Here is a 26,713-nt window from a genome sequence, read left to right on the forward strand (position 1 = left end):
CTGGATGAGCTTAAGGTCCTTTCCAACCCAAACCAGCCTGTGATTGTGTGATTCGAAGCTCTGAACGCAGAGTGGCTCCCTGAGCACCCTGAGGAAGGCTGCCTGGAGACGGCCCGGCTGCTCCCGTCAGCAGGTGAGGGCTGCATCCCCGTGCAGGGCTTCCTCGTGTGCCGCCCAGCCAGGGCCCTCAGCACTACGCACCATATCACCTCCGCCATCAAGGGGCCGACAGGCGGGCTGCAAGTCGCCTGTCCTTGAGGTGCAGGCGGGAAGCCGCTGCTCGACAACGAAGGATGCCAGTGTCACCCCGGCAGCTCCTATCGTGACATGTCGTGAGAACCGGCCCTCGGGCTGCGACCTCCTGAGGACATCACCCCGCGACAGCGCCACCGCTCGTTGCCAGGCAACAGCCAGGTCTCGCGGGCGACTCCGGCCCGTCCCCTCCTGCGCGCACACTCTTAACGTCACGGAGAGACCCCGCCCCCTGCTAAAGCCCGCCGCAGCCATTGGTCGGCCGCTTAGCCAATCAGCTACCCGGGCACGTTCCCGCGGCCCCGCGCGCCCGCTTTCGAACAGTCCGCGGAGGCGGATTCGCCCCGCCCTCCCTCCCTCCCGCGCGGCTGGGCGCCGCTGCCGCCTCTGGTTGGCTCCGGCCGCTGTCAGTCAGTGCGGCCGAGGCAGGGTTCGGTTGTCATGCGGAAGAGCGGCGGGGCGCGCTTTTGTTGTGGAGGCGGGTGGCCGCGGCGCCGGGCCGCTCAGGTGAGACTCGGGGCCGTGGGCTGTCTCCTCGCCTCCTGCTCCGCAGAGGCCGCGGCAGAGCGGGGCAGGGAGGCCTTGGCGGGAGGTGAGCGGCAGAAATCGTCCCCGGTCGCTGCTGGCCCCGCGCCGCCACCGTGAGGGGCTGAGGCGGCGGCTAACGAGCTCCCCTTCCCTCCCGGCGCTCCTTGACTGGTTGCGGCTCTCACAGGCCATGAGCGAGTGAAACGGGGCTGTATCCCTCGTCCGGCTCCTCAGCTGGTGGGGTTGAGAAAGGGTTTAAGGAAGGGAAGAGAGGGGAGTGGGGCAGGTGGTTGCCTGCAGTTGGTGCGGGTTCGGGAGAAGATGGCTGCTTCACTCACTGTGAGACATGTTGCAGGTGGTCACACTGGGGGAGCTGGTGCTTTAGGGGGTTCCCAGAGACACGTACTCGCGTTGTTAGTGCTCCTGCTAGCTATATTGGAGTTACCCTGAATATCATTGGCAAGCAGGTCACTTAAACACGGTAAAGTGGCACATTATGTCTTTCAGCTTGTAAAGCTCATTTTATACTGAGTGAGGACTTCAGTATGTGTTGTATCTGTATGACCAAAGAATGTGCCATTCTGTAAAATCTTCATCAGGCCTTTGTAGTTCATAACTGCCTGCCAGGAGTGTCTCTTCATCAGGGAGTAACTTACCTTGCAGCCAAATGTGGGCCAACACTTCACTTACGTGCTGTACCTTACTGTGAACTCACTGCTCAGTGTCGACAAGTTCCTGGGAGTCTCGGTCTCTTCATTAAGCAGTGAAATCTGGAACTGACACAATACTTTCCCTGTTTCCCGGGTGCTTTTACTATTTTTCCAGTCAGCGCCGCTATCCAAATGGGCAAGCAATAGCATGCTTCCAGTGTTTGGTGCAAAATACAGTTATTTTTTAGAAATAAATGAAGCAAGATTGAGAAGTGGGCATAACTATTAGCATGTATTAGAACATAAGCATAACATACAGTGTTAGAACTTGAAGAAAATAATGCCTGGTTGTAAGTCAACAATAATAATGTCAACATAGGAACAGCCCAAATCTTTTATGTGCTAAATTCTTAGAAACAAGCAACATTGGATATGCTGAGAAACAAAAGCTTAAGTGAAGGATATAGGTAACGTGCAATCTTTGTTTCAAAGATGATATTTTTGTATGTGTTTGGCTACTTAATTCAGGAAGTGAGGAGGGCACTTCTTGGTCCTCTTCCTCGCCTTTTTCTCATGTTTGATGTTTTCTTATCTTGTGATAGGTTTTGCTGGATGTGCAAAAACATTAGAAAACAATGTCTCTTGACTTTGATAGTGCAGCTCTGCAAACTCAACATGAAGATGAAGACTATGACCAAGAGGATTATGCAAGAGAACAAGAGGTGAAAAAGAACTATTAGATCTGAAGGCTTGAGTATCTGGCTTCTTTCCATCTCTCTTTTGTTTAAAAAAAAAAATTAATCTATGCTGGCTTTGTTAAGAGCAAAACAGAGTGCAAGCTGTGCTGTGCAAGGGTGGCATAGAAAGTAAAGACATAATGAGATGGTGCATCTTAAGTGCATTTCAATGTCATATGTAATGGATGGAAGACTGTTAATTCCTTGCCTATCCAGTAGTCCAAATGGAAAAGGCTGGTGTCACCTATATTTTGTATTTCTAGGCAGCTTTTTTCACTTATTACAAATACTTGGAAAGCAACATCTCTACTTGAAAATCTGCTTAGCTTAGAAAAAAATGAGAAACCATTTTTAAAAATCTGATTGCACACTTAAATCTGTAGAAAAACTATGTTCAAATGTTTTGGGATTTATTTAAAGTTGAAATACTTCAGATGTTTCTGTTCTTTCTGTTTCATGAAGACAATTGGTGTGCGTTTAACATGAATGTGTATAATGGTTTCTTACATGGTGGTAAGTCACGTTCATGTCAGGTAACATCCCCAGTATATACTTCAGGATGATTGTTTGGAGAGCAGGTATTACAGAGACTAATGCTCACAAAAATGTGTAGTAGAACAATAGCTGTACCAATTGGAAAGACGCTGTTGCAAACACTGTAGGGAATCTGTTTTCTGTTCCAAACTTTCAACCCAGAAAAGGATTTTCTGTTTGTGCAGAACAAGTAGTGAAATAACTGTAGTGTTGCTAGAGTGCGTGAGCAAGAGTGTGCACAGATAGCATTATAATCTTCAACCTGTGGTGCTTGAGTTGGTTCTTGGTTGCAAGTAGGGCAAACGAAAGGGGATCTTAAGTGAATGATGCTTCTTTTCCTGCTTCCTGGAGCTGAGATATACTGAATCTAGAGAATGCCTTAATGACAGGGAAATGTCTTTATGCCACTGGTGAATTTCCAGGAACAAATTTTTGGTTCTCTGCTGTCCTGCAAACATGTAGAAAAGTTGTCCTCACCTCTCTGTTGGTCTTAGAGAGCATGTAAAATAGTGTCTGAGAAAACAGGGTATGTTTGAGATAAACTTTTTTTGGCTGATGGTTTTTGTTTGTTTCACAAAGAAAAGCTAGTAAGGTATTTAGCATGGGGCAACTAATGTTTCAGCTTTTACTAACAAAGGCTTTGAGAGTGCAGCGAAAAATAGGGTTAGGGTTCAGAGACGCTATGTAATAACTCTGAATATATTGTGTAGTTCTCAAGTCACCTAATAAGAAAAAGAGTTCATGGCTCAGATCTGTAAGAAGCCCAGTGAGTGGCCCCAGATCAAAGCCTCCCTGAAAATTGGAAGAAGAGGTACAATCTATATGGGAATCATTATAACAAGTAAGTTCAGGTGTGGTTTGGTTGTGTGCTTGGTTTTGTTTTGTTTGGTTTGGGTTTGTTTTTTTTTTTTAGTGGCACAGCTATCTATTTTCTGAACTAGAATTGGTAATATTTCTCTCTGTTCATGTCTAGTTGCTTGGTGATTTCATTTGAACACCTGAGCAAACCACTTATTGCAGTGATGACTTCTTGACTGGCAAGTTCTTTTGGAGAAGTCTGGATTCAAATCCAGATAAGAGCATGTTTTTACTGTCTAATACCTCTCTTGCCTGGGATTTAGGAAGGAGAAACCCTGATGTGATTAGTTTGCAGATCATTCTTCAAAAGTAGTCTGCCCTGGGACATGTCTGTCTGGTGGCGTTTTCCTTACATCTTTCTCGTGAGGCTCTTTTCTTTTAGCAAGAGCTTGCCAAAAATCATTTGCTTGGTATTTTAGTTTATTAAGCATATAATGGTATAAGTACCTCTGTGAATTCCAGAAATAAAATGGGAAAAAAAACAGGATTTTGTGCAAGTGGCCTATTTTGTCCCTCTCTGTCTCTCTGGACTGAACTTGTATGCATCCTTTTGAAAGGCATGTAATGAACGTTGTTTGTTCTATTTCAGTTGCAACAGCTATTGACAGACCTTCCCCATGACATGCTGGAGGACAGTGGAGACCAGCTCTCCAGCTATTCGGACTGTAGCTTACATGAGTCTGAGGAGCAGTAAGGAATTTTGCATCATTTTGTTACATGTCTTATGCATTTGGGATTAAAGCAAAGTCTCAGCTGATGAGGTCCATAAACAGAATCCAAGTAAAAGGAGAGCTGTATGGTTTGTATTCCATGAGAAACAAACTAGATTAACAAAGAGATGGTTTGGTTTTTTTTGTTTGGTTGTTTTTTTTTCCTGAGGTTATAAATACATAGTTAAGCTGCTTGTATTTCTCTAGATCACATGAGTCCGGGAAGCATGATGGAAGGTGGAATGATCATCCCTTGATAAGTGATCCTCAAAATGTAAGCTTGTATGAGCAGTCATATAATTATTAGAAACTGCTTGTTCATAATATGCTAAATAGTATTTAAATTCATTCGAGAAATGCTTCTCATGTAGGTAATGTGTTTTGCTGTTAATTTGAAGTATTTCTAATTTAAGGGTAACCCTACCAAAAAGGAGGTGGGGAGAAATCCAAGTTTTGAGAAAGCAATTCTAAACCTCTTATTGATTCATAGGTTTATGAAGAAGGACAAAATCTGTACCCTGAGCAATTCTTGTGTGACCAGCAAAATGATCATGTTGAAAAACATGGCAATAATTGGAATGGCCTACATAACGAGGAAGAAAAGAAACCTTTATATGAAGTTAAAGAAGATTACTGTGGCCAGAATGGTCAAGAGGATCCTGATGATGTGTATCTTGGTAGGGAAGAGTTTAGTGCTCCAAGTTGCTACAAACAGAACAATGTGTATCATCTTCCTGAAAACTTCAGGCCGTATACAAATGGCCATAAACCAGAATTTAACAACCAGCAAAATAAGGTAATAAATTTTGCAGATGCTCCAAAGGAACATCTTAAGGTATTTCAGAAGCTGATGTAATTTTCTGTCTCTTATGGAAAGTTTTCACAGGTCTTTAACTATGGGTAGTTTAACTGTTCTTACTGATCTTAAAGGTCTTTTTCAACCTAGTTGATTCTGTGATTCTGTTCTATGATTCCAGTATTTCTAAATGTTTTTATTCTCTTATTATCATCTTAAACATTAATGGGAGATTCTGTAGTCTATTTAAAACAATGAAATGTTAAATAATTACATTTTCATATGCGCATAGGTTTTGTTGTTTTTTTAACTCTTGTTAGCTAGGTGGAATTCTATGAGGTAGAGTGAATGTGATTGATTCACTTAAGTGTGTACTTACTCTACTGAAGTTCAGACTTCACTGCACTCCTAAAGTGGATGCTTTAATGAAAATTTCTGTCACATTGAAATGGTGTGCTGGATTGGAGCCTGAAAATGAAGAGCTCCTAGAGCTCTTAATGTCAGCATGTAAAATAAAAAACGTTTTCATAGAGCAGAACTACAGTTGTAGTTTTAATGTATTTTCTCTTATCTATATATTGTCACAACAGCAATTTGTTGCATCTGATGTTGGTGGTGGTCAATCACCAGAATCTTACAAAGTGACTTATAAACCATACCAAAATGGCATTCATCAAAAAATGCCAGTACTCCAGGAAGGAACCAGAAGAAATGATGTGTTTGAAGACTTGCAACATGAATTCTTGAGCAGTGGTGACAGTAAGTGTTTGCTGTTTAGACTTGAAATAAACTTGTGTGAAAAGTCCACTGGAAACCAGCAACAGAAAGTCTGTTTATTTCAGTAGATTTCTAGTAAGAGGACAACTAAAAGTATGTTGATGTACGTGACTTTTATTTTGCTCTAAGCTTGTGCTGTGAGAGCCCCGAGTTTGTGTTTATGTGGGGTTTGTTTCTATTTGTTTGCTTGGGGGTTGTTTTTTTTGTGTCTGTGTTCACCCCTTAATCTAGAAATTAGCTCTTTTTGATCAGAGTATTTGAATTTCAGGCTATGAAAAATGTAGTTTTGTCTGGTGAGACTGTGAATGGAATTATTTCTGGTAGCTTGATCCTAAGTCTTGCTGGCATTTGGTCTTTATAATATTGGAAAATAATGATTTGCTATACCTTAGGAAGCATACTTTGCTTGATGCCACATTGGGCTTTTCTGTTAAGCATACTTCAAATGATCAAACTTCTTTGCTTGTTAGACATCTTGAAAATCTATAGGTTCTACAAGACTCTGGGAATTCACAGCCTGTAAACCTGTATCTGGGTTTGCTCTTGGGTTTGAATCACATTGATGGTTCCTACAATTCTTCATCTCATTGCTACCAGAGCAACTCAGGTGATGTAAGTCAAATGTGGGTTAAAAATTGTTGCAATTTTGTGAACCAACAATTAATTTGGCACTGTATAAAAGATTATCTTGGGGCAGAAATTACTTATGACTGTTTCTTGGTTAGTTGACTGTGCTGACTTGTCTGTGTGCTATTTGAAATTTGGCAGATTCGTCAGAAAATATGCAGATCCTTCAACTTCAAGTTCTAAATAAAGCAAGGGAAAGACAACTGGAAGAACTGAATGACAAGCTAGAAAAGAGTGCACAGCAGATTAGGTATTTGAATCATCAGCTTTCAATGGTCACAGGTAAAATGTCTTGTATTAATTCTTTGATTTCATTTGTATCTAGCAACTTTTTTTATTCTGAAACTTTGACTTAGATAGTGTCTCTGCAGGTATTGATTTTATTTATAAACTTGATTTGGGATATATAGACGTAACCTTCTCCCCCCAGTATTATTGTAAAGAAAGCTGCCTGACTGCATAACGCTCTTTTACTGCATTCTCAAGGCCATCATTGTATTCCAGAGTCCCTGTGTGCCAGGCGTTAAAAAAGTACAGAAAAGTGAGAAGTTTGCTGAAGTAGTATGTTAAAAGTACAGTTATATATAAAGCCTCATTAGAACTGTGTATCTATTAAAAAAAAAGGAGTTTTGGTGCTGTCTGGTTTAACAAGTTGTTTTCTGAACTGTATATAGAGAGAAGCTTTTCCCAAATGATCAAAGCTGTAGTGGAGACTGGTGGTTGTCTTGGTTTCCCTTATAGGAACAAATGAAAAGTTAGAAGCTTAGAGATTTAATATAATTTTTAGAAGGCAAAAGTAGCAAAAGAGAGAGAAAACCTCAGCTGGCATCTATTTTGCCGTGTCTTGGCTGTTCCTCCAGGGGAGTTATTTAATTTCTTCTTTTAAGTGATGTAAGGGATGGGGCTAGTTCCTAGTGCTGACACAATGGAGCTTGTTTCACTAGGGTTCTGAAGGTACAGTATATCGGAGTCCTTCAAGCTACCAGATGGTGAAAGTCATTACTGGATGGAGACTGAATGCTTTTGTTCTGCCTTCTGCTTCTTGGCCATGGTGTGAGACAGCGGGATCACAGTGAATGGTTCTGTAGAGCAGGGATACTGAACAGTCATGTTCCCAGAAGTTGTTGAGTGGCTGGCCACATTCTCACACAATTATACTGTTTCTCTCTTAAGATGAAAAAGATGGCTTGGCTGTTAGTCTTCGTGAGTCTCAAAAACTCTATCAGAATGGAAAGGAGCGGGAAGTGCATCTTGAAGGTCAAATAAAGGCACTCGAAACTCAAATTCAGAATCTTACTACTAATGAGGAGCAGGTACTATAAATGTATTTAAACTCTTTATTGTGAAAGATATCTATAGTCCCATTTGTGGTGTATTTGCATTAAACATAAGTGCTAGTCTCTTGAAACACTCTTTATGATCGTTGCAGAACCCGAATATATGATGAATAAATAGGGCATGTTGGGGGAAAATAGTTTATATTAAAATCCAGGCATTATCTGAGGACTTTTAGCAACTCTTGCACAAAAAAAAATCCTCAACTGTCATATGGAATATTGGAGCAAAAATAGAATATATGTAACTGGGAGCTATCCTAATACTGTTCCTACAGTTACTGAAGCAATCCACAGTGGCAGAGGTAGCCATGGAAAGCATGCAGAAACAGCTGTTAGAACTTCAGCGATCAGATGCCCTTCAGCGAGCCAGAGAGCAACATGAGGGCATTATTTCAGCACTCAAACAGAAGTATGAAAAGCAAGTATTATCATTAGAGCAGAAACTTGAGACTACAAAATCTGCACTCCGAGAGCAGGTGGGAAATTATTTTAAGACCCTGTGTACTGTACTGGAGAGGCTGTAGAGCTCCCTGTGTTTCCTAAACTGCACTTTTTGACCTAGAATAACTCTTTGTGGAAGCAGCTAAGCAAATGGAAAGGAAATTCTATGTAAGTCTCAATATTACAGAGCCTGTGTGGTATGTTTTTATAAACATCTCCAGGCAGTTGTGAGCTCAGATTGTGAGTTCGTACATAGCAGATGTGGAGGATGCAGGAATACATTGTCTTAGTTTCTCTCCTGAGCTTTCATTCTGTGCACATTCTCTTTTTGAAAGAGTACTGGCAAATAAATCTGGGAAAGAAAAGACCTAGTTAAGAAATGAGGTGATATTTTTGCTACAAGAACTGTTTATTTAACAGTTTATTGCCAAGCTTTAGTCTCAAAAAATTATTTGACCACTGAACAGTCACTGTATTTGAGAAGTATGGATTTGAAAGGAGAGAAGGGGGAGAAAAGGCTGGCTTTGAGATGGAGTTTGGTATGGACTGTGTCACATGGTTATAGACCTTATTAAAATTATTCTACCTGGCAAAAGTCCATTACACTATTAGAAATATCAGAGCAATGTAGTCAAGCCTTAATAAATTGTCCTCTTTTTTCACATAATGGAAATAGAATTATTTTTATTAATTCTAGGACTATAATTCTCGTGTCAGCATAAATATTCATAAAAGTAAATGGGTTGTGCGTTTGAAAGCATAACTAGCTCTTGCATGTAAACAGGAGCATGGTGCCTAACAAAGCTTACACAGCTTTGTTTCTACAGCAAAAAAGGGGTTTTTATGGAGTATATTTGGGGTATTTAGAGGCCTCCTGTTTTTTGAGAGAAAATAGAAAAGTCAAAAGGCGTAAAGATGAGGTGCTCTGCCTTCCAGGTCTGTGTAGGTAACTGTTAATAATGCCTTATGAAGGTCTACTTTGTATATCAAGTGAAAAAAACTACAGTTCCTCTTTTACGGAGCATTGGAACTTGAAAGCTTGGCTTAAGCTCAGTCAAAATAAACTTAAGTTGAGTTAAACTGTGGTCTAATGTAAATAACGTGAAGGCTTGATTTTTCTACAGTAAACTAACTATATGCGAAGAATTACAGAGGATAATCTGACAGGCTGGAAACTTAACTGCTCTGGGAAGTTACAAATGGTTCGCATCCATGGATGTTTATATAGGAGTATACTTACTGTCTCCTAGTGAAAACTTAACTTTGATGCTGTAAGAGGTGACTTGTGAGCCAAGAATAGCATTTGATCAGTGATAGATTTAGCTGGCCTCTACCCCTTTAGGCATCAGATTGATTCTATTTTTTTTTTCCCTGTGACCTGTATGTATTGATTCTTTCTGTATCTGAAACTGTTCTAGATGGCTAGATGTTTGTAACGCAAGTAAAAAAATCTCTCTTCCTAGAAAGAGCTGTGCAAAAATCTAGGAGAGCATGTTAAGCAACTTGAAAAAATGCTGGAAGAAACTAAATGTGAAAAAACAGAAATAATAAATCGACTGACAAGAAGCCTAGAAGAAAGCCAAAAGCAATGTGCAAATTTACTGCAAACAGGTCAGCCTTTTACTCATACCTTATCTTTCCTTGCAAAAATGGCTTCGTTTCTTCAACGTCTGAAATTGCACATCTATATTGTTATTGAAGTAGAATCAACATCAAGCTAAATGTGTGCTAGACCATTTCCTATGCAGTGCATTAGTCAGACTTAAATGAAATTTAGTTAAATCTAGACTGAAGTGTAAAATAAAATACCCAATAAAAATAAAATACCCCAGCCAAAAAATACTACCAAAACCCTAAACAAGAGTTATAAAACTTTTTATATGCGTTTTGTGCTATATATGTGTAAACTCAGTTTGGGACTAAATAACAGCCTTTCAGAGCAGGCTGTAGGCACTTGACTTGAATTGCCATGTGAAATTCAGATCTCAATGAGAAAGAAATTGTATTTGTGCGTGGAGGCTGGTTCTTGGAAACTTACAGCAGTAGGAATAGCATGTGAAATATTCTGCTCTCTATTTGACTTGTGTCTGCTTTTACACATTGAAATCTTTTAGTAGTAATGTATGTAGTAGATATTGGTGAGGTCAAGGAAACAAACAGAGTAATCCCTGTTACCAGAATCAACATTGCTACGTTTGTGATCTCTTTTCAGATTGCATAGTCTTTGTTGCACGTTTATGATTTGCTCTTTCTCTCCCTTTTGTTTCCTGCAATAGGCTCGATGCAGGAGACAAATCAGTTACGGTTTCAGTTGCAACAAGCTCAGTCTGCACAAATGATAAGCAATAACATGAACAAGGCTTTGCAGGTTAATTTTATTAAATATCTTACTGTTTTGATTTAAGGGGGGATGAGCATTGTAGCTGAGGTTGGTAGCTGAAACTCTTTGTGGGCTTACCCATCTAATATCATACATCTGTCTAACCTGGATGTTTGCTTGGAATTTCTCTGCTCAGTGTAATTTTTTTTTTTTTTGTCTCTTCCTTTAAGGAAGAATTAATGGAACTGAAGGAAGAAATAGCTTTGTATGAATCTGCTGCCAAGCTTGGAGTATTTTTGAATGATGCAGGTGGAGAGGTGCATACAAACCTGGGTGATTCCTATGTAGAGCTGGGAATTAAAAAAATCACTGGGAAGAAACCAAGGTTCTGCAGGTATCATGTGATTCTTTCTGGAAGAAGAAAGTTAAATCAAATTATAAGTGATGTGTACAAGATAGTCTTACTGGATCAGCATATAGGGATTTTGGTACACACTTGAAATTTCGCTTGTATTGCCAGGTAATCTGGGAAACAGGAAACTGAACTAATACCATAAACTGGATGCCTAATTGCTGCCTAATAAATCTTCCGATATTATAGGGACTCATTGGATTGTATGGGTTGCATGCGTGAATAACTTTTTGATCAAAGATTCTACATAGCTACTTAATGCTGAAGCTGTTTTTTTTAAACGACCAATTGAGTTTTCTCAAAAAACCTCACATAATGTGAGAATGAATCTTTTGGGGAAACAGCTGAATGAACAAGTTTTCTGTATGCTAACTGCAACTTGATGCAAAAGCAAAGCATATGGCTTCTGTATTCATGTTCTCTCATTCTTTTTACTATTACCTCTTAGACATCTTTATTTCTGGTAGTGTTAGTTGCTCTTCTATTTGCTGCCACTACTTTTCAGATAAATGTGTTTTGTCTTTTAAATACTGAACCAGTTTTGTCTTCCCTAATAGTGCAATGCAGAGCAGAGACATGGATAAAGAGCTCTCTAAAGATGAAATCATTGTAGAATTAAAAGCCGAGCTGGAACGTTTATTGAGCAGTAATAAAATGAAGAGAAACCAGATTACTCAATTACAAAATGATCTGAAAGATTGCCAGAAGACTTCAGAGGAATACAAGCAGTTGTTGAAAGCAGAAAAAGCATCCAAAGAGTCAGAGGTTGGTTTGTTTACACTTTTGAAAAATTAAAGATGTGCTGTACTTAAGTGAACTTATTATGAAAATGGATGAAAAAATTTACTTACAGCTGAGTATTCATAGCAACTAAGTAAATCTGTCATTGATTTTAAGGAAAGTATTGTCATTTAGATGATGCCGTGATTTGTGTATTTGGTGCAAAAGAAACAGAGTAGTGGGACTTGGAAGGCATTGTATGTTATTATTATTATTATGTGTTAACAGTGTTATTAGGTGAGTTCTGATGCAATGGCTTACTTACTTGATAGAACTTAATGGCTGCTCTGCTTTTTTAGAACTAAATCTAATTGTGGAAAATAGGTTTTCTTTAGCCAAAAAAACTTTGTGATTTCTCTGGGAAAGTAGGTAGTATTGTGAAGTTATATAATGGAACATTAAACAGACTGCCTTCAGATGGCCTTTACTATCTAATTTGATCAGTAAACAATCTCTTTGATACTCTATCTCTCTTCACCCCATTATTACTTTCCCTTTACAAATTGACCAGACTTGTAAAATCTGCTCTTGTAACCTACATATTTTGACCTGGATGTGGGATAGGAATCTAATATGTTGAGAAGTGTGCTGTCTGTTGGATGATAGTAGTCATTCAGCTTGCAAGCTCAACATCAAGTGTGAGCTTCTTAAACCTTCATGATGCTATGAGTTTCAAGAGTTCCTCTAGTGTAATAGTGATATTATCCTATTTTCCACTGCAATAATTACCTTTTGTGTTGTTTATTTCTTCTAAGTGCCATTTTTATTTTGTAGCTTTAACTTCTGAAAGCATCAGCATCTTAATCATATATATCTCAAAAGACATCACCGTGCTTTTGTTGTGTTTTCAGCCTGTTGCAAATCTATATGACACTTCAGTGGCCAGTCCTTCAGTTTCTGATAATGTCAACGAAGAAGTTTTGAGACTCAGAAAGGCTAATGAAACTTTGCTAAAAGAAGTTGAGGTAAGAGAGACGCTGCTTATCCCCACAAAAGCACACCCACACATCCACCGCTGCTAAAACCTACAATTAGGGTTCTTTACAACTCATCTATTACCTGACCCTTGTTTGGCCAGAACTGTACTTCGACTATTGAAGAACTGAAGGAAAATGAGGAAAACCTGAAAAGCTTAAATCGAGATCTCTGTTGTCAGATGAGGAAGATGGTTCAGGATTTTGATCAGGACAAACAAGAAGCCATTGACAGGTAAGTCTCTTAACTGTGTTTAGTTCCATTTGTGGACTTTTAGCCTGCATATATAACCTTCTGCCTGCTAATCTGGTACAAGTGGAGATCAATATAAGAAAGCTAGTTTCTTTCTTAAGGAAGAATTGAACCCTGTTTAAAAGGGGAAGAAAAGCCTTTCCTTTCTTGAAATTATAGGTGTGAAAGAACTTACCAGCAACATCATGAGGATACAAAAGCGCATTTTGAGAAAGACCTGATGGAGAAGCATGCTGCAGAAAAAGAGCAGCTTATTAAGGCTTATGAAGAGACAATCTTGGAGTTAAAGTAAGACTTACCATTTGTTTTCCACTTTACTGAAACTTTCACGTTTCCTGTCTGGCCTTCAGTTCTAGTCATGCTTTTTTTAATACAGAATTGCTGGGCTGTGAATGTAAAGAGTAATTGATAATAAATAATCTGTCCTGTGAAGGGCTAACATAGAAGAGCTGAACAGAGAGATGACTGCAGTGAAGGAATGTTATATCGGAGTCTGTGGGGAGAAGGACAACTTAGAAGCTACTTTAAGGCAGAAATTTGAGCAAGAGCAGCAGCTGAAGGAAGAAAAGGTACTAATGGAAATATCTGTAAACTGTATTACTTCAGACTGTTTTCAAGATTTGATATCCATAAATGTATTTAACTTTGCAATTGTTAGGGGAAGATACTTGGAAGGCATGCAGCTATATCATGAAGTTCATAAATACAACCTATTGGTGGCTAAGATAATATACTAGTGTCCCAAGTTTTAAAATATTGTAGAAATAACCTTTCAAATAACTATTTGCTTTCATGTAGTCAACTTTCATAATTCTGATGCTTGAGGACTGCTCATTCAGTGTGAGGTTTTACATTCATGAGACAGTTTTCCAAAAAACTGAATGATGTTACAAGTTTTCTTCTTCCTATATAGTATAAAACTGATCTGCAAATACTGTGGTTATTTAAAGTAATAATGAATTCTGGCTGCTATATTGATTTTTCTGGAGATAAAACACTGCGAAATGACTGAAGTAGGTCAACTATCTTGCTAAGCAAGTACAGCAAAGAGGTACATCTCAAAATATGCTGGGAATAAAGATGCTTGATGAAAGAACTTATTTTAGAGCAATAACCTATAATAACCTCTGATATCATGCCTTAAACCACCTCCTTTTGATAGCTGAATCTCTTGTTCATGTGTCCTCAGGAAGATCAGTGCAGAGCTCTAGAGCATTAATCATATCTCTTATGCGTTCTTCTCACTTGCTGCCAGAGCAGTTCATTATGCCTTGGAGAATACTTTCTTTTTTTTAACTTCTAGCTCAAGAAACAGCTTCTAGAAGAAAAAAAAGACTCTCTTAAGCTTCTGAGGAATGAACTTGAAGAGAAACACCGCAGTTCTATGATAGCAGCAAAGAGGCAGTGGCTGGAAGAAAAGGAACAGCAGGTTGAACAGGAAGTTGCATTAGCCAAAGTTCACTGGGAGAAGGAAGAAAAAGAGGTGTGGAACTTATTTTAGGGGTTGTTTTGATTTGTTTTCTGTTTATTTTCAGAAGGAACTTCTATGTAAATATACTTGTGCACTATTATTCTGCCATTTGAACTGGCTTTTAGGGTTCTGTCACTTCATGAGCCTCTGAAGAAGTCAGTAGGTATTGTGGATGCTTAATATTTCAGAAAAAGAAAACCCTAGATCTTTAAAGTAACGTGCAGAATGTCCTGAATGTCACAGCTGAAAATATGCTGGAGTCTTCCACCCTGATCCCTGGGCAAGCGGTTATGCTTTCTATTGCTTCTTTCACTTACCATATAAAAGTTCTTTCTGTATCTGATCCCAGGGAATAAAGCTGTGATGAGCTGCCAGACTCTGTCCTCTTAGCATGATTTTGCTCTTCTTCTGTTAGGAAAGATTATTAGTGTAAAGAAAGTTTTGTTCGTTAAATACAGTGAAATTTGAGTTATTTGGGCACTGGGAAGATTTTCTTAAAGATATTTTTTTCCTTAGAATAAAGAACGAGTCTTTGCAAAAATAGAAAGAGAATGGCAAAGTAGGCTGGAAGAAGTGAGAAGAACTGTAGTTGAATGTAATGACTGCAGCAGCCAAACTGACCAAGTAACAGTTGTGGATGAAGTTTCAACTAAAGAGTTAGAAGGGATTGTTGAAGACCAGAGGCTGCAGACCCAGAATGCTGTGAAAGAAAAGATGGTCTCTGAAGAGGCCTTAAAAGAATTTGAAATAGAACTGGAAAATAAATACCGTAAAAAACTTGCCAGCCAGGTAACAAATAATTGTTCTGTCTGCCTGGAGCCTGTGAAACTGCTGTGTGCAATTAAGTCACAAAAAAAAGTGTTGCTTTCCACTTTCTCTTAAGCTCAGTAGTTGATATTTGGTAGATTAGAGATATATTCTTAAAAATTTTCTGCATGAAAGAAGCATGAAGCTTGTTTTTTTCTAGCTGTTAGTTTTTCATATAGCTGGACAAGCTTTGCAGGAGTTTTGAACAGAACCGAGCAACACTGACTTAGTTTATACCACCTTGTTAAAGGTAAATTTAGTATTTATCATTTTGGTATCAGTTTTGCATCAAGAAATGCATCAGATGGTGCTGGTCTGATTCTTTTAGTTTCTGTAAACACAGGCTATCCCAATTGAAGTCTCTTCTTTCATTGCTACATGAAAGTAATAATAAACTGTATTTGATGGTGACTGAAGGAGGTTTTTTTTTAATCTGCTTATAGGTAGATGCAGCTCTAACCCAAGCTCATACCAGGTGGCTGCAAGAACTAACAAACCTCAAAGAGTACAAAATAAATCTAAAGATAGAGCAAGAAAAATGGGAGAAAGAGCACAAAGAGACTACAGCAAAGCAGGTAGCCCAAAATACTTGTATATTTCTGAGGAATGAATGCAGACATTGGTGGGGAATCATTAGGAAAAGGGGCTTCTGGTGTACTCTGGTTCTGATCCATTTTTATTTTTTTTCCTATATAGGATTATACTTGCATTAAGTAATTTGAGCATAATCTCCAATAAATAATGACCCAACGTGATAGTTTACGTGTATGTAAATGTATGTATATATTTATAATAACTGTTATGTATTCACCAGTTAGCCCTCGTTCTCTCAGCTGCTGAAGAGAAATGGAAGAAAGAGTATGAGAGTACAGAGAGATCTGGACCAAGGGTGAAAGAACTTGAAGAAAAAGTAACTTCTCTCAAGAAGGAATTGGAGCTAAAGAAAGAAGAAATCCCTGCAGCTATCAAAGCAGAACTAGCAAAAGCCCGTGCTCAGTGGAACAAAGAAAAGCAAGAAGAAATCCTGCAGATACAAGAGCAAAATGAGAAAGACTACCGATCATTCTTAGATGATCACAGAAACAGAATTAAAGAGATACTTGCAACAGCAAAGGAGGATCTTGCAAAGCAGAAGTATGATCTCTCCATTCAGAAAGAAGCAGAAATAAAGATGTTACTAGACCAAAAGCAACGAGAATGGGAGGCTCAGGAGACAAAGAGATTGCAGGATGAAATTAATCGGTATGAGGAGAAGACTCTGGTTGAACTTGAGTACTTGTTGAGTGAAATCCATGAAGAACTTGTCAAGTGTTCACATAGTAAGTCTTCTTGGAAGAAGTGTTTTGACATCCATGTTCAGTCAGGCCATCAGTGTAAAGACAAGCTGAAGGCTTGCTTACAGAAGGCCTACACATCCTCACTTTACGCAGTTCTGGAAAAGAGAGAGCAAGAATGGAAAGAGGTAATATTTCTGTAAATTATAACTGACAGCCAGAAAGTTTGGGAAGTCACACATATGCATTTCCTCCCAAAATAAAATATCCATGTAATCCTGAAAATTGGAGAATCCAACATTTGAGTTCATTGATCACAATAGTCCTGTAAAACTACAAAAGAGGGCTAAAACTACCATTAGCAAGTGAAAAGGGATGGGTGTAGCTCTGATTTCTTTAGTCTCTGAAAAAGAGAAAGCCAAGTTAGAAGTGTCATTCTATAATGGCAAGATTCGTAATTAAGGAGATGAATCCACCATCTTAAATTTGAGAGCCTGTTGAGGCCTCTTGTGACCTCATAGGTGGAATTTCTGCATAGCTGCTCTTTATTTTGTGTTTCGTTTTTTAGAAATGTGGCAGGTCATAATGGTGACTGGACAGTAACTGCAGATCATGTCACTCTGTCTGTATCAGAAGGGGAAGAAAATTTAAAGCAGTAAATCTTTTCTGCAAATTATCTGTAGTAGAACTGAACTGACAAACTGATCTCTCTCGGGAATGATAGTCTTGCTTAATTTTATTGTGGCTCTAGGAAACACTTTTCAATGTGCCTGCCCAAATGAGGAAAGACATTTTACCCTCTTCTAGAGAACTCTGGGGCTAAGTAGGATTTGGTATAAAATCTTCTGTTGTCTGTTTTGGCAAATGCCTCTTTTTGCAATGCTTATGCTTGTAGTAACTTTTTAGTTACAGGGAGCATCCCACTGAAAATGCCATTGCCACCCAGCATTTAGCAGCAGGGGAATTATCCAAGAATAGGACAGAGAAAGAAATAGTCATGTTTTTCAAGAAAAGGAAATGATTTCTCATAACAATACTAACCAGTTTTTAGTGGTAATATGATTCTGTTCAGAATGTGGTCCTTGCAGATTTTATTAGCATGAGTTATTTTTACAATGGTAAAGAGAATCAGAAGGGGAGTTTTTATGCCTGAAGCACCTTCTGTAATACATATGAATCTCTCATGGTAAACTTTTTAAAATGCCTTTGAACTTCAGAACATTGGTTGGCTTAAACCACCTTATCCAGTGATATCTTTAAATTCTTAGTAATGTCTTCTCTTATGCTACCATAATAACAATAAATAAAGGAGCTCCATTTATGTAGATAATCCTGTCCTACTACCTGTATTTGTGCAGAAGGTCTAAATGGGTCCAGCCCCTTTTTCTGCTTGATATGTTTTAAAGAACAAGTCAGCATCAAGTATTCAAAGATGTTTTATAGCTGTGCAATGTTAAGGGCTACTGACATTTCAAAATACAACTTGAGATAGCCAGGTACTGCTGTTGCAGTGAATTATGCAAAGTAAAATTTCTATATGCTGGAGTACATGTTTTCCTCCTGATTTGAGGAAAACATGAGTTTTACAGTTTGATTTGAGATTTACAGTTCTATTGCAGGTTTAAAGCACCTGCATTACAGTTACTAAAGCTATTTAGTGGCCAGGGTTGCTTGTTTTTATGCATAACATACTACTTAATCTACTTTAAGATAGTGAGGACACCTGAGGTTTTTGCTGCATGTTGGATTTCAGGAAGTGTTTTTTTTAACTGCAGAAATATGAAGAGCTAATGAGTAATGTAAATAAAGAAGCATACTCATGCCTGCATCATGGTGAAGGAGAAACTGGGGACATGGTGAGACCTCCTGTGTCTGGTGCTGAACACCAAGTAGAAGCACGAAAGAGGCCAAGACGACAGCTGCCCTTGCAGGAAACTGGAACAGACAAAGGTATTGGGTTTGGTTTTAATCTGACAAATTATGTATTATCAAATTAAGCTTGTTTAAGTCTTTAACAGTTATTGTCTTATTGATATAAGTTAATTAATTAGTGAGTATCTGGGTGATACAGTAAGATGGGGTTCTTCTGGCTGTAAGTTTGTTTAATATTGCATAAGCTTGTACTGTGTCACAGTCACAAACTGTGCAGCAAATGGTACTTTTCTCCTGCTTACTAACTGCATGCTAGGCTTTGAGGTTTAGTTTTATTAAATGCTAGTAGCTTTCTGCTTTTTAAAGCCGTCCTTCAGGAGTAAAGAAGTAGCTGCCATATCTGCTGCAGCTTCTGAACAGAAGCACTAATACCTTTGGTGTATAATGGCTCATAAATAAGGCAGTGTTATAATGAGCAGGGTATGGTCTAAACCATGGGTGATACTAAATCAGAGCTTTGAAGATTGGATTATATTACTTGTTCTTGCCATTAGACAAGACAAAGAATTCTGCATTCATGTAGAAGATATTGTTGTGTCAAGAACTATATGTCACCTGGCATGGTGGTATTTTCTGATTCTTTTGATCAAGAATTTACTTGAAAAAATTCAAATCCCTGGGTGATTTTTTTGTTGTTTGGTTTTCTTTGTTTGTTTGGTTGTTGTTTTTTTTTTCTTCTTCCCCCTTCCCTTCCTTCTCCCCCCAGTATATATTGCAGCATTGTAGCTCTTCCCAGAGCTGTCATATGTACTATATGGCAAAGCTGGAGACAGTCTAGCTGGGAAGACTTCATGGGAGGCACAGAAATCTCTGGGGTTTTCTGTTTAGTTTGAATTCTTATGCAACAGAAAAACATAAAGCAAGAAAACCCAAGAGAGACTTTGGCTTTATGCCTATAGTATGGCTTGAATTCCTTCAACATCAGAATAACAAGCTGTCTATTAAGACAAAACAATACAGGCAGTGCAGCGCTTCTGCCTCTAGAGCTCTCAGTCCTGTCTATAAAGAGCAGCCATCATTCTCCTGGAAGTAGCCCAGTCTTTGTGAATTTCTTAACTTAACTAGACTGAGCTGCATGTGAGGCTTCCCAGCTGGGAGAGCATCCCTCAGCTGACTCCAGCAGACCCTGCTTGGCAGCTGTGCTTTGAAAAAAACAATTAAAAATTAAACATTCAACCTACAGGTCTCATAGCTCTGAGTGAAGGCTCAAATCATCACTGACGGGAATGCATTGAGGCTGTGAGGGCTGAACTGCCTGATAGATGCTGCTGTGCTTTCTATAATACAGTTCCAGCCTCTTGTGATTATTTTAATTAAACTAATGTGTTATATGACTTCCAGCAAGAGACAGACTGAGCAGAGCACAGGAAATAGTAAGATTGGGCTTGGTTTTTTTTTGGTCTCATGGTTGATGTATAACTGTTAGCAATTACTGTTGCAGGTGAGAAATGTACAAAAAGGAATGTTGGGTCTCAGGAAGTTTTTTGCTATGAATGCTGCTGCCAGGAGCTTAAAATAAGAGAGACTGTGTGCCAGGGCTTGAAAAGAGAGCTGGAGATAGCCCACAGACATCTTCAGCTTGCTGTGAAAGGAACATGTAGCTAAGTTAGAGCAAAACCAAGGTTAGGACTGTTAGTCACCTCAAGACACCTTTGAGTGGCTCTGCTTTGCTGGCTGCATGAGTCTGTCTGTTGCATGATTCAGTTTTCAGTGGAAGGAGTAGGTGTGTGCATACTTAAGAAATCAATCAGCTTAGTCAGTTGCAAATTATCTGACTTGATACTGCTGCCTATGTTTATTGTGGATGCTGTTGCATCATGTACACCTGTTGTCCTCTCAGGATAATAGACTTCATCCTTTATTGCTTTATTTACTTTGGTGGGAGTCTCTGGCCATAGTAGAATCTGGGCTGACAAGGATGAAAATATCTTTGGCATACCAAACCCCTTTGTCATGCCTATAATTACTCCTCCAGTTGGGTCTCCTATGGGCCCTGAGTGCAGGCTTTTCACTCGGAACAAATCATGTTGCTATCAGACAGATGAATCAGTAAGAATTCCTTTTGTCTAGGTTTATTTCTGAGAGGATTTGTAGGAGAATTGCCTGCTTTCTCTTATTCCTGTGCTCAAGAACTTTTTATTTCCTAATTGAGCATAATATACCATATGGAGCACAGTCCCCATTCAGTTGGTATCTGAGGAACTCCATCCCTTTATTCAGCTGTACTGAAGTCAGGAGAAGCCCTTTGTTTTAAGGATCAGAACAAAGAGAATGATGTTTTCTCCAAAGGAAAATATGTTGACGATTGAATAAGAGGGTCATTCTCCCTGCAGTGTTTTAATCAGTTGAAGCTGTACACAATAGTGTTCAGGGCATTTTTTTAAGGCTGTCCTTGAGCATGGCAGGAATTGGACTTGCTGAAGGTTCTGCATCCTGAGGGTCAGTAACTCTGCAGAATTGTCTTAGTAACAATTCTACAGTAACTGTAGAAAAGTCTCTGCGGCTGCTGGAAGCAGGTTTGACAAATGGTCAGCTTGGAGGGAGATAGTGTGGGGCAGTAGCTTGTACCAAGTTACTAAATAGCCTCAGTTGCCAAAGGCTGTGGGTTGGGGGGTGGGGTGGGGGTGGGGGTGGTTTCCTTTTGTTTTTTAAATGAGAAGTCTCATTTGAGTGCTGTAATAAATCTTATGCTTAGTGAGGAGGAGTAAAATGCTGTACGCTGGTAAGTGAAAGGCTCTTGCCAGCGTGTAGATGTGTGAGCAAGGCCAGGTGGGTAAGTCACAAAAATTTGCCTAATATTATTTCTGTATTCTTTCTGTTGACAACCATATAGTGTGTAAACTTCCCTGGGGACTGGAGGAAAGACTGAAGGGTCATAGGAGGTCTGTTAGTGAAAACAGAGGCTACTGGTCTCACAAGGTCATCATAGATACAACTTGCAGCTGCTCAAAATGAGATTTGGACCACAAATGAGGATCCCTGAAAGCCACAGATTGCTTCTTTCTGTGTTCCAGGATGGCTGTTTACTTTTTGCTTTTCTCCACACACCATCCTAGAGAAGGAGGAAAGCCAAACTTGTCCATGCTTTTTCCAGGGCTCAGGTCCTCATATTCTACCATGAAAGCCTTGATTCTTCCAGAAGGAAGACTTGTCTTTAAGACATGCCCTCCACTGTGTGTTGATAGTCTGTCCTTAGGCCATGGCTCATGTGAGAACTTCTGTGGCTCAGTGCAGTGGAGGTACCTTCAGCATTCATGGTAGGTATTCGTGTTGGCTTTCTTTCCTAAAATTGGAAAGCTGGTAATCAACTGTTGATTTTTATGGGTCTATCCAGCAATTCTTCAAGTTACAGTAAATTCCCATACCCTTTTTTAAAATAATCTTTTGCTTGAATTAGATTACATAGCTAATGCATAGGTTTTAAGGTTCTTTAACTTTCAGATGACCCACAGGTGACCTATCTGTATGCCATGATCAACAGTCTTCAGTATCAGCTTGAAGTCCTATGCTTTGGACTTTTTCAGCTCCACTATCTTCTCATTCTCTGTGGTGGCTCATTTTAATATTTGTTTGCTAGTTAGTAGCATTGAACACTGTTCATCATGGAAATCCAGCCTTCCTCTGTAATACCGGCTTTTGGCTATTAAAAACCCAAAGCAAAAAACCCCAACAACAACCAAGTTTTATTTTTATCTCTTCCAAAGAAGAGACAGTTTTTTTTTTCTAGCCCAAAGACAATTTTATCTATTCCAAAGAAGGCACAATTGCTGACCCATAAACTAAGAGTTTTCCAGTTCGACAAAACAACCCTAATATTTTTCCTCTGTCCTTTCTTTACATGTACACCTGGTACCTCCTGAAGTTTCGCCTCTAGTATAATGTTAGTAATAGCATATGAAGGCTTTACATTTATTTAATTACTGTGTGAGAACTTTTATATCCAGGCTTCATTGAAATATATTGTGATCGATTCCCAAGTGCTTGCTACTGCAACAGCTGTACGTTTGCTGATGATGCTTTGTGACGTTGAGCTCTTATACCAGAGACAGCAGTTTATGTAATAACAACTTGAATTTAGAGAAGTGCAGTGAATTATGGTTCATCACTTTTCTCATTTTATAGATAATGAGAATGTTCTAGAAGCTCTAATTGCAGAAAACTCTGGGATGAAGGCTAAACTGAAAGACCTGGGAACACCACCAAGGTAATAAAAAAAGCTAAACAAGCTGCTGGGTTTTCTTTCTTGGTAAGATTTAAGTTGCTTTGTTTGTGCAGTGTGACTTACATGCATTTCAGGTCACTGTCAAAGGGAGGCGTCTCAAAACCTTGTACATCCTCTGACTCTGTGAAAGGACTGGAAGAAATGCGTGCTCAGTACATTAAAGCTGTGAGCAAGATTAAGTGTAAGTACTGAAGTCTTAGCTAAAAAGTTAGGAGAGCAAAATAATTTACTTTGTCACTTCCTCCTCCTTCAGCCAACTTGCACAGGAATCTGACAGCCAAATTGCATGAGAAGTAAATTTTTCCCTCTTACTAGAGTGGATGTGAAAAATGGAATTGTCACCATAATCTTAGACAAGATTAACTGCGATGGGTGAAGCCTTGTTATGCCACCCTTGTTTTGTCGCACTGTATTATGTCTTGTAAAGTAGTGAAGTGTATTTTGAGAACTGATCTTGTTTCTCCAGCAAACAATCCATCTACCCTGCAACTTGTTCTGAAAGAGAACCTCCTTTTCTCTTCTCCTATATCCTGCCATGTGTCTTGATCAGCAGCCTTCTGGATGAAGAGAGAGGGTTAAGTGTAGCACTGGGCCTTACTTGAATGCAGCAGGTTGCCAAAGCCAGCTACACTGCCACTGAAGAATTCCTAGATCCACATTTTACCAGCCAACATTCCTCCCAAATCCCTGTGCTTAGTGTTTGCTATTGCTGCTCAAGATGCAGAATCAGACAACTGAATTCCTGTCTGATGCTTCATATTGACCCAGTGTGGTCTTTGGTGGCATTAATCCAGTAGGCAACACTTGGCACAGGGATTTGGGTGGAATGTTGGCAGGTAAATTCAGGGTTTTGCTGACTTGCTCCAGGTCTGCTAGACAATCTCAGGTTGTGGTACTGGCTTTTTACCTCTCTGGGGGAAAACTGCTACTAATTAATTGTGTTTCTAGGTGATATGCTTTGTTATATCCGTGAAAGTAAGGAGCGAGCTGCTGAAATGATCAAAGGGGAGGTCTTAAGAGAGCGCCAAGAGATGGCAAGGAAAATGCACAAATGCTATTTGACATGCCTTCAAGAACTGCTTGCTGATAATGGGAAACATGAAGGGTACGTTAAAGTATGTTTGGAAATTACTGTTGGCTTTGAAAGAGGTGTGTCGGAGCAAATGGTGTCTGACCTAAAGTCTTGCCAGTCTGCTCATATTGGCATGGGGTCACTGCTGAGCAGTCTGGCATACTGTCTTTTCAGTCTTTGACTCTTGCCAATATTACCTTGAAGTAAAATGCAGAGTTGAAAAGGAATTACCCTTAAACTTTAATTTTTTTTTCATGTTCTGCAATTCTTGGCAGAGCTGAAAAGAAAATAATGAATGCTGCCAGCAAGCTTGCTACAATGGCTAAAGGACTTGAAATGCCTCTTCGACACATTCCCCAGAGCAAATCTACCCGGTCAGGTATGTTGGATTCTGTAGTTGTTCTCTTCTTGATATTATTGATTTAATGCATGTAGTAATGAAAATGCAGATGCAAAGTGAAGTACTATTTATTTATAAGCTTGCTAATGGAAATGTCAGTATAAGCTGCTTGTTTTGACAGCACTTATAATTCTTTATTAAAAACGAACAGAAGAACTTTATTTTCTGGCATTAATCTTTCTTTTAATTAATCTATTTCCTTCCCTCCTCTCATAGCTCTGCTGTTAAATTCTGATCTGCCACCTGGAGCTGAGTACACAAAAAGAGATCGCGTGCTTCAGGCTAGGTCAAACCATATGGAAAGCAAATCATGTGGCGAAAGCATTACCGAAAAAGCCGGTGATAAAGTTGTCCAGAAACGTGTACCACATGACTTGAGACAGCAGTTTGATGCAGTGCAGGCTGAAACTCAACATATGCTTCATGAAACAGTGACTTCAAATACTCAAAATGGGAATAATTCTAAAAATCTGGATGGTGCTTCAAGAGATGCTGTGCCAGAGTTTTATTCAAATGAAGATGGAAGAAGAGAAAAATATGCCCCCGTTGTAAATGCAGACAAAGGACTCCTGTGTGCTGCTAGTAATATAGCACATCAGAGTGCTTCTCCATCTGCTTTTCAAGTAATGTTAGAAAATACGCATGCACCAAGCTTTACAAATGGCCATACCATCTCTGGGCCAACTCATATGCTTAAGAGCAAGGGTGAAAGAATGGTCTTGAAAGAGGATAAATGTATCCAGTCGTACGGAAAATGGAAAACTAAATCTAAAAGAACTCAGAAATTTGATTTCCGAGAAACTCCAGAAAGAGATGAAGGAAGCCGCAGTGAATGTAGTTCTGTGAACGGAAGCCTTGATTGCAGTGATACACCTTTCTTGTATCCTGAACAAAAAGCCAGTGCTAATGCGCACACACAAACTGCACACTGTGAGGAGTTTCCTCACATGAGGTCATTTTCTCCTGTAGATGAAAGTGTTAGTTCTTGGAGAGACATTTCTACTGGCAATGGCAAGATTCTCAGCACAAAAAGCAGCGTTAAAGTTTCCAGTAGAGGCCACCTGACAACTAACCCAGAACATTCTTCATTCCTCAACTCTGACAAATCGAATTCCACTGTCACACAATTCAATATGTTGCAGGATTCAAATGCAGGAAAAGGCTGCAACAAATGCATGGAAAAAAGTGCAGTGGAATCTACAGTCTCTTCAGCAAGATAATGTTTTTGATGTCCCACTTTATAACCTAAACCACAAGCAGCAATTCCTCCTTTGGAGGAGGAAAAAGATAAGGATTTTTTAAAATAAAAGTGTGAGGATTGGGGAAAACCGGTTCTACTGTGTCCATTTTGTGATCAATGTTACATAATTTGAAGAAATGCTATAAAGTTACTTGAAATATTAATGCATACTTTTGTTTACCTTTGTAATAACATTTTGATTTTTATAGTGTATTATATGCAAATTTATTAAATAGAGTCTATTTTTATAGTAAGTTTTGCTTGCAGTGCAGTGTTTATTTAAAACAGAGGTACTGTAACTTGTGGTAGTCTTTTTAAATGGTTATGAAAATTACTTCACAGCTCAATGAGAGATGTTCTAGGATTTAAGTCAGTATTTTAATTGACCTTCCCATTTTGAAGGACCCCCCCTAAGCCTCTGTGTGTGTGTCCTGATAATAAAAGCAACCCTACTTGCATTTTTTCATTATAATAACAAATCACATTTCAAGTATTTTTCCCTCTGGTACAGCAACAAGTAGCTGATACTGGGCAGAAGAAAGGTATAAATTAGAATAATCACATTTGGCAGGTGTTCCTTAAATAGCATCGGTTATCAATGAAGATTCAGCAATGCTTAGAAATTTCTGTTTTTAAAGGCCTGCTCATGTCTTGAAGAGAACTCTAAAATGCATTGTTTTCCTCTAGACTATTTACTTTCCTTGGGATAGCATTTCATTTCTAGTGCTTCTGTGAGGAAGAGGTGGTTTGCTGCTTGTTTATGCAGGATATGATTAAATCATACCTGTTGCAATTAAAAGTCTGGTTATGGGCCAGCAGTTCACATCAGCAGTAATACAGAAGATGTAAGCAAAAAGGTTTTGCTTGCTATTCTTTGATGATAGAAGAAGAAAAAAGACTGAATATTCTCTCTGATGATGTATATACCTCTCATACGTAATATTTAACTGCCATAAGGATACTCATTTGGTCTTTGAGTTGAACAGCACAGTTTCATCTGAGAATCTTTTGGGTTTTAAGAGGAAAATAGTACAAGATTCAAGAGAAAGCTTCTGAAGAAAAATGTGTTTAACTTCCTTTACAGAAACATCCTGCATGTTTATATCTCAGGCCAACTGGCAAGGCAGAATGCATTACAGCTCTTGGTACGCAGGACTGGTTTGTGACTTGAGACTCTTGGGCGAGCTAATGAGAGACTTCTGAATTTCTTGGTGGCCTTTAAAGTTGCCCATAAATCCAACCCCGTTTCCTCTTTAGTGAAGGTGGGGTTTGTCATCGTCAGTGGGAGCAAACCAAACCATGAGAGACT

General features: G+C 39.1%; 1 protein-coding gene across 4 annotated transcripts; it reads left to right on the forward strand.

Annotated features, from left to right (window-relative positions):
- The first annotated feature begins 650 nt into the window (after window positions 1-650).
- Window positions 651-25,658, forward strand: CEP152 (centrosomal protein 152). Of its 4 annotated transcripts, XM_057396852.1 has the most exons (27): window positions 651-759; window positions 2,033-2,152; window positions 4,149-4,249; window positions 4,477-4,543; window positions 4,760-5,104; window positions 5,656-5,824; window positions 6,611-6,751; window positions 7,643-7,782; window positions 8,082-8,282; window positions 9,711-9,858; window positions 10,524-10,615; window positions 10,798-10,961; window positions 11,537-11,744; window positions 12,611-12,724; window positions 12,838-12,968; window positions 13,146-13,274; window positions 13,420-13,555; window positions 14,290-14,469; window positions 14,974-15,246; window positions 15,708-15,839; window positions 16,079-16,726; window positions 18,314-18,488; window positions 22,593-22,674; window positions 22,767-22,873; window positions 23,641-23,797; window positions 24,040-24,143; window positions 24,381-25,658. In XM_057396852.1, exons 2-27 carry the CDS (start codon window positions 2,066-2,068, stop codon window positions 25,382-25,384), a joined length of 5,235 nt encoding a protein of 1,744 aa, XP_057252835.1. In that variant the 5' UTR covers window positions 651-759; window positions 2,033-2,065; the 3' UTR covers window positions 25,385-25,658. The 4 variants fall into 4 exon arrangements, with proteins under 4 accessions (XP_057252835.1, XP_057252844.1, XP_057252854.1 ...); XM_057396861.1 differs by lacking the exon at window positions 15,708-15,839; XM_057396871.1 differs by lacking the exon at window positions 14,974-15,246.
- The last annotated feature ends 1,055 nt before the right edge of the window (window positions 25,659-26,713 follow it).

Source organism: Pezoporus wallicus, unplaced genomic scaffold (assembly GCF_028554395.1).
Source record: "Pezoporus wallicus isolate ANWC-B61680 ecotype Strahan unplaced genomic scaffold, APGP_CSIRO_Pwel_v1 contig_3952, whole genome shotgun sequence".
Taxonomy (NCBI): Eukaryota; Metazoa; Chordata; class Aves; order Psittaciformes; family Psittacidae; genus Pezoporus; species Pezoporus wallicus.

Coding starts and splice junctions, on each gene's coding strand:
- CEP152 (XM_057396852.1), top strand. CDS start 2,066: ATGTCTCTTGACTTTGATAGTGCAGCTCTGCAAACTCAACATGAAGAT. Junction 9,859..10,523: donor TGCAAATTTACTGCAAACAG/GTCAGCCTTTTA, acceptor TTCCTGCAATAG/GCTCGATGCAGGAGACAAAT. Junction 18,489..22,592: donor GGAAACTGGAACAGACAAAG/GTATTGGGTTTG, acceptor CTCATTTTATAG/ATAATGAGAATGTTCTAGAA.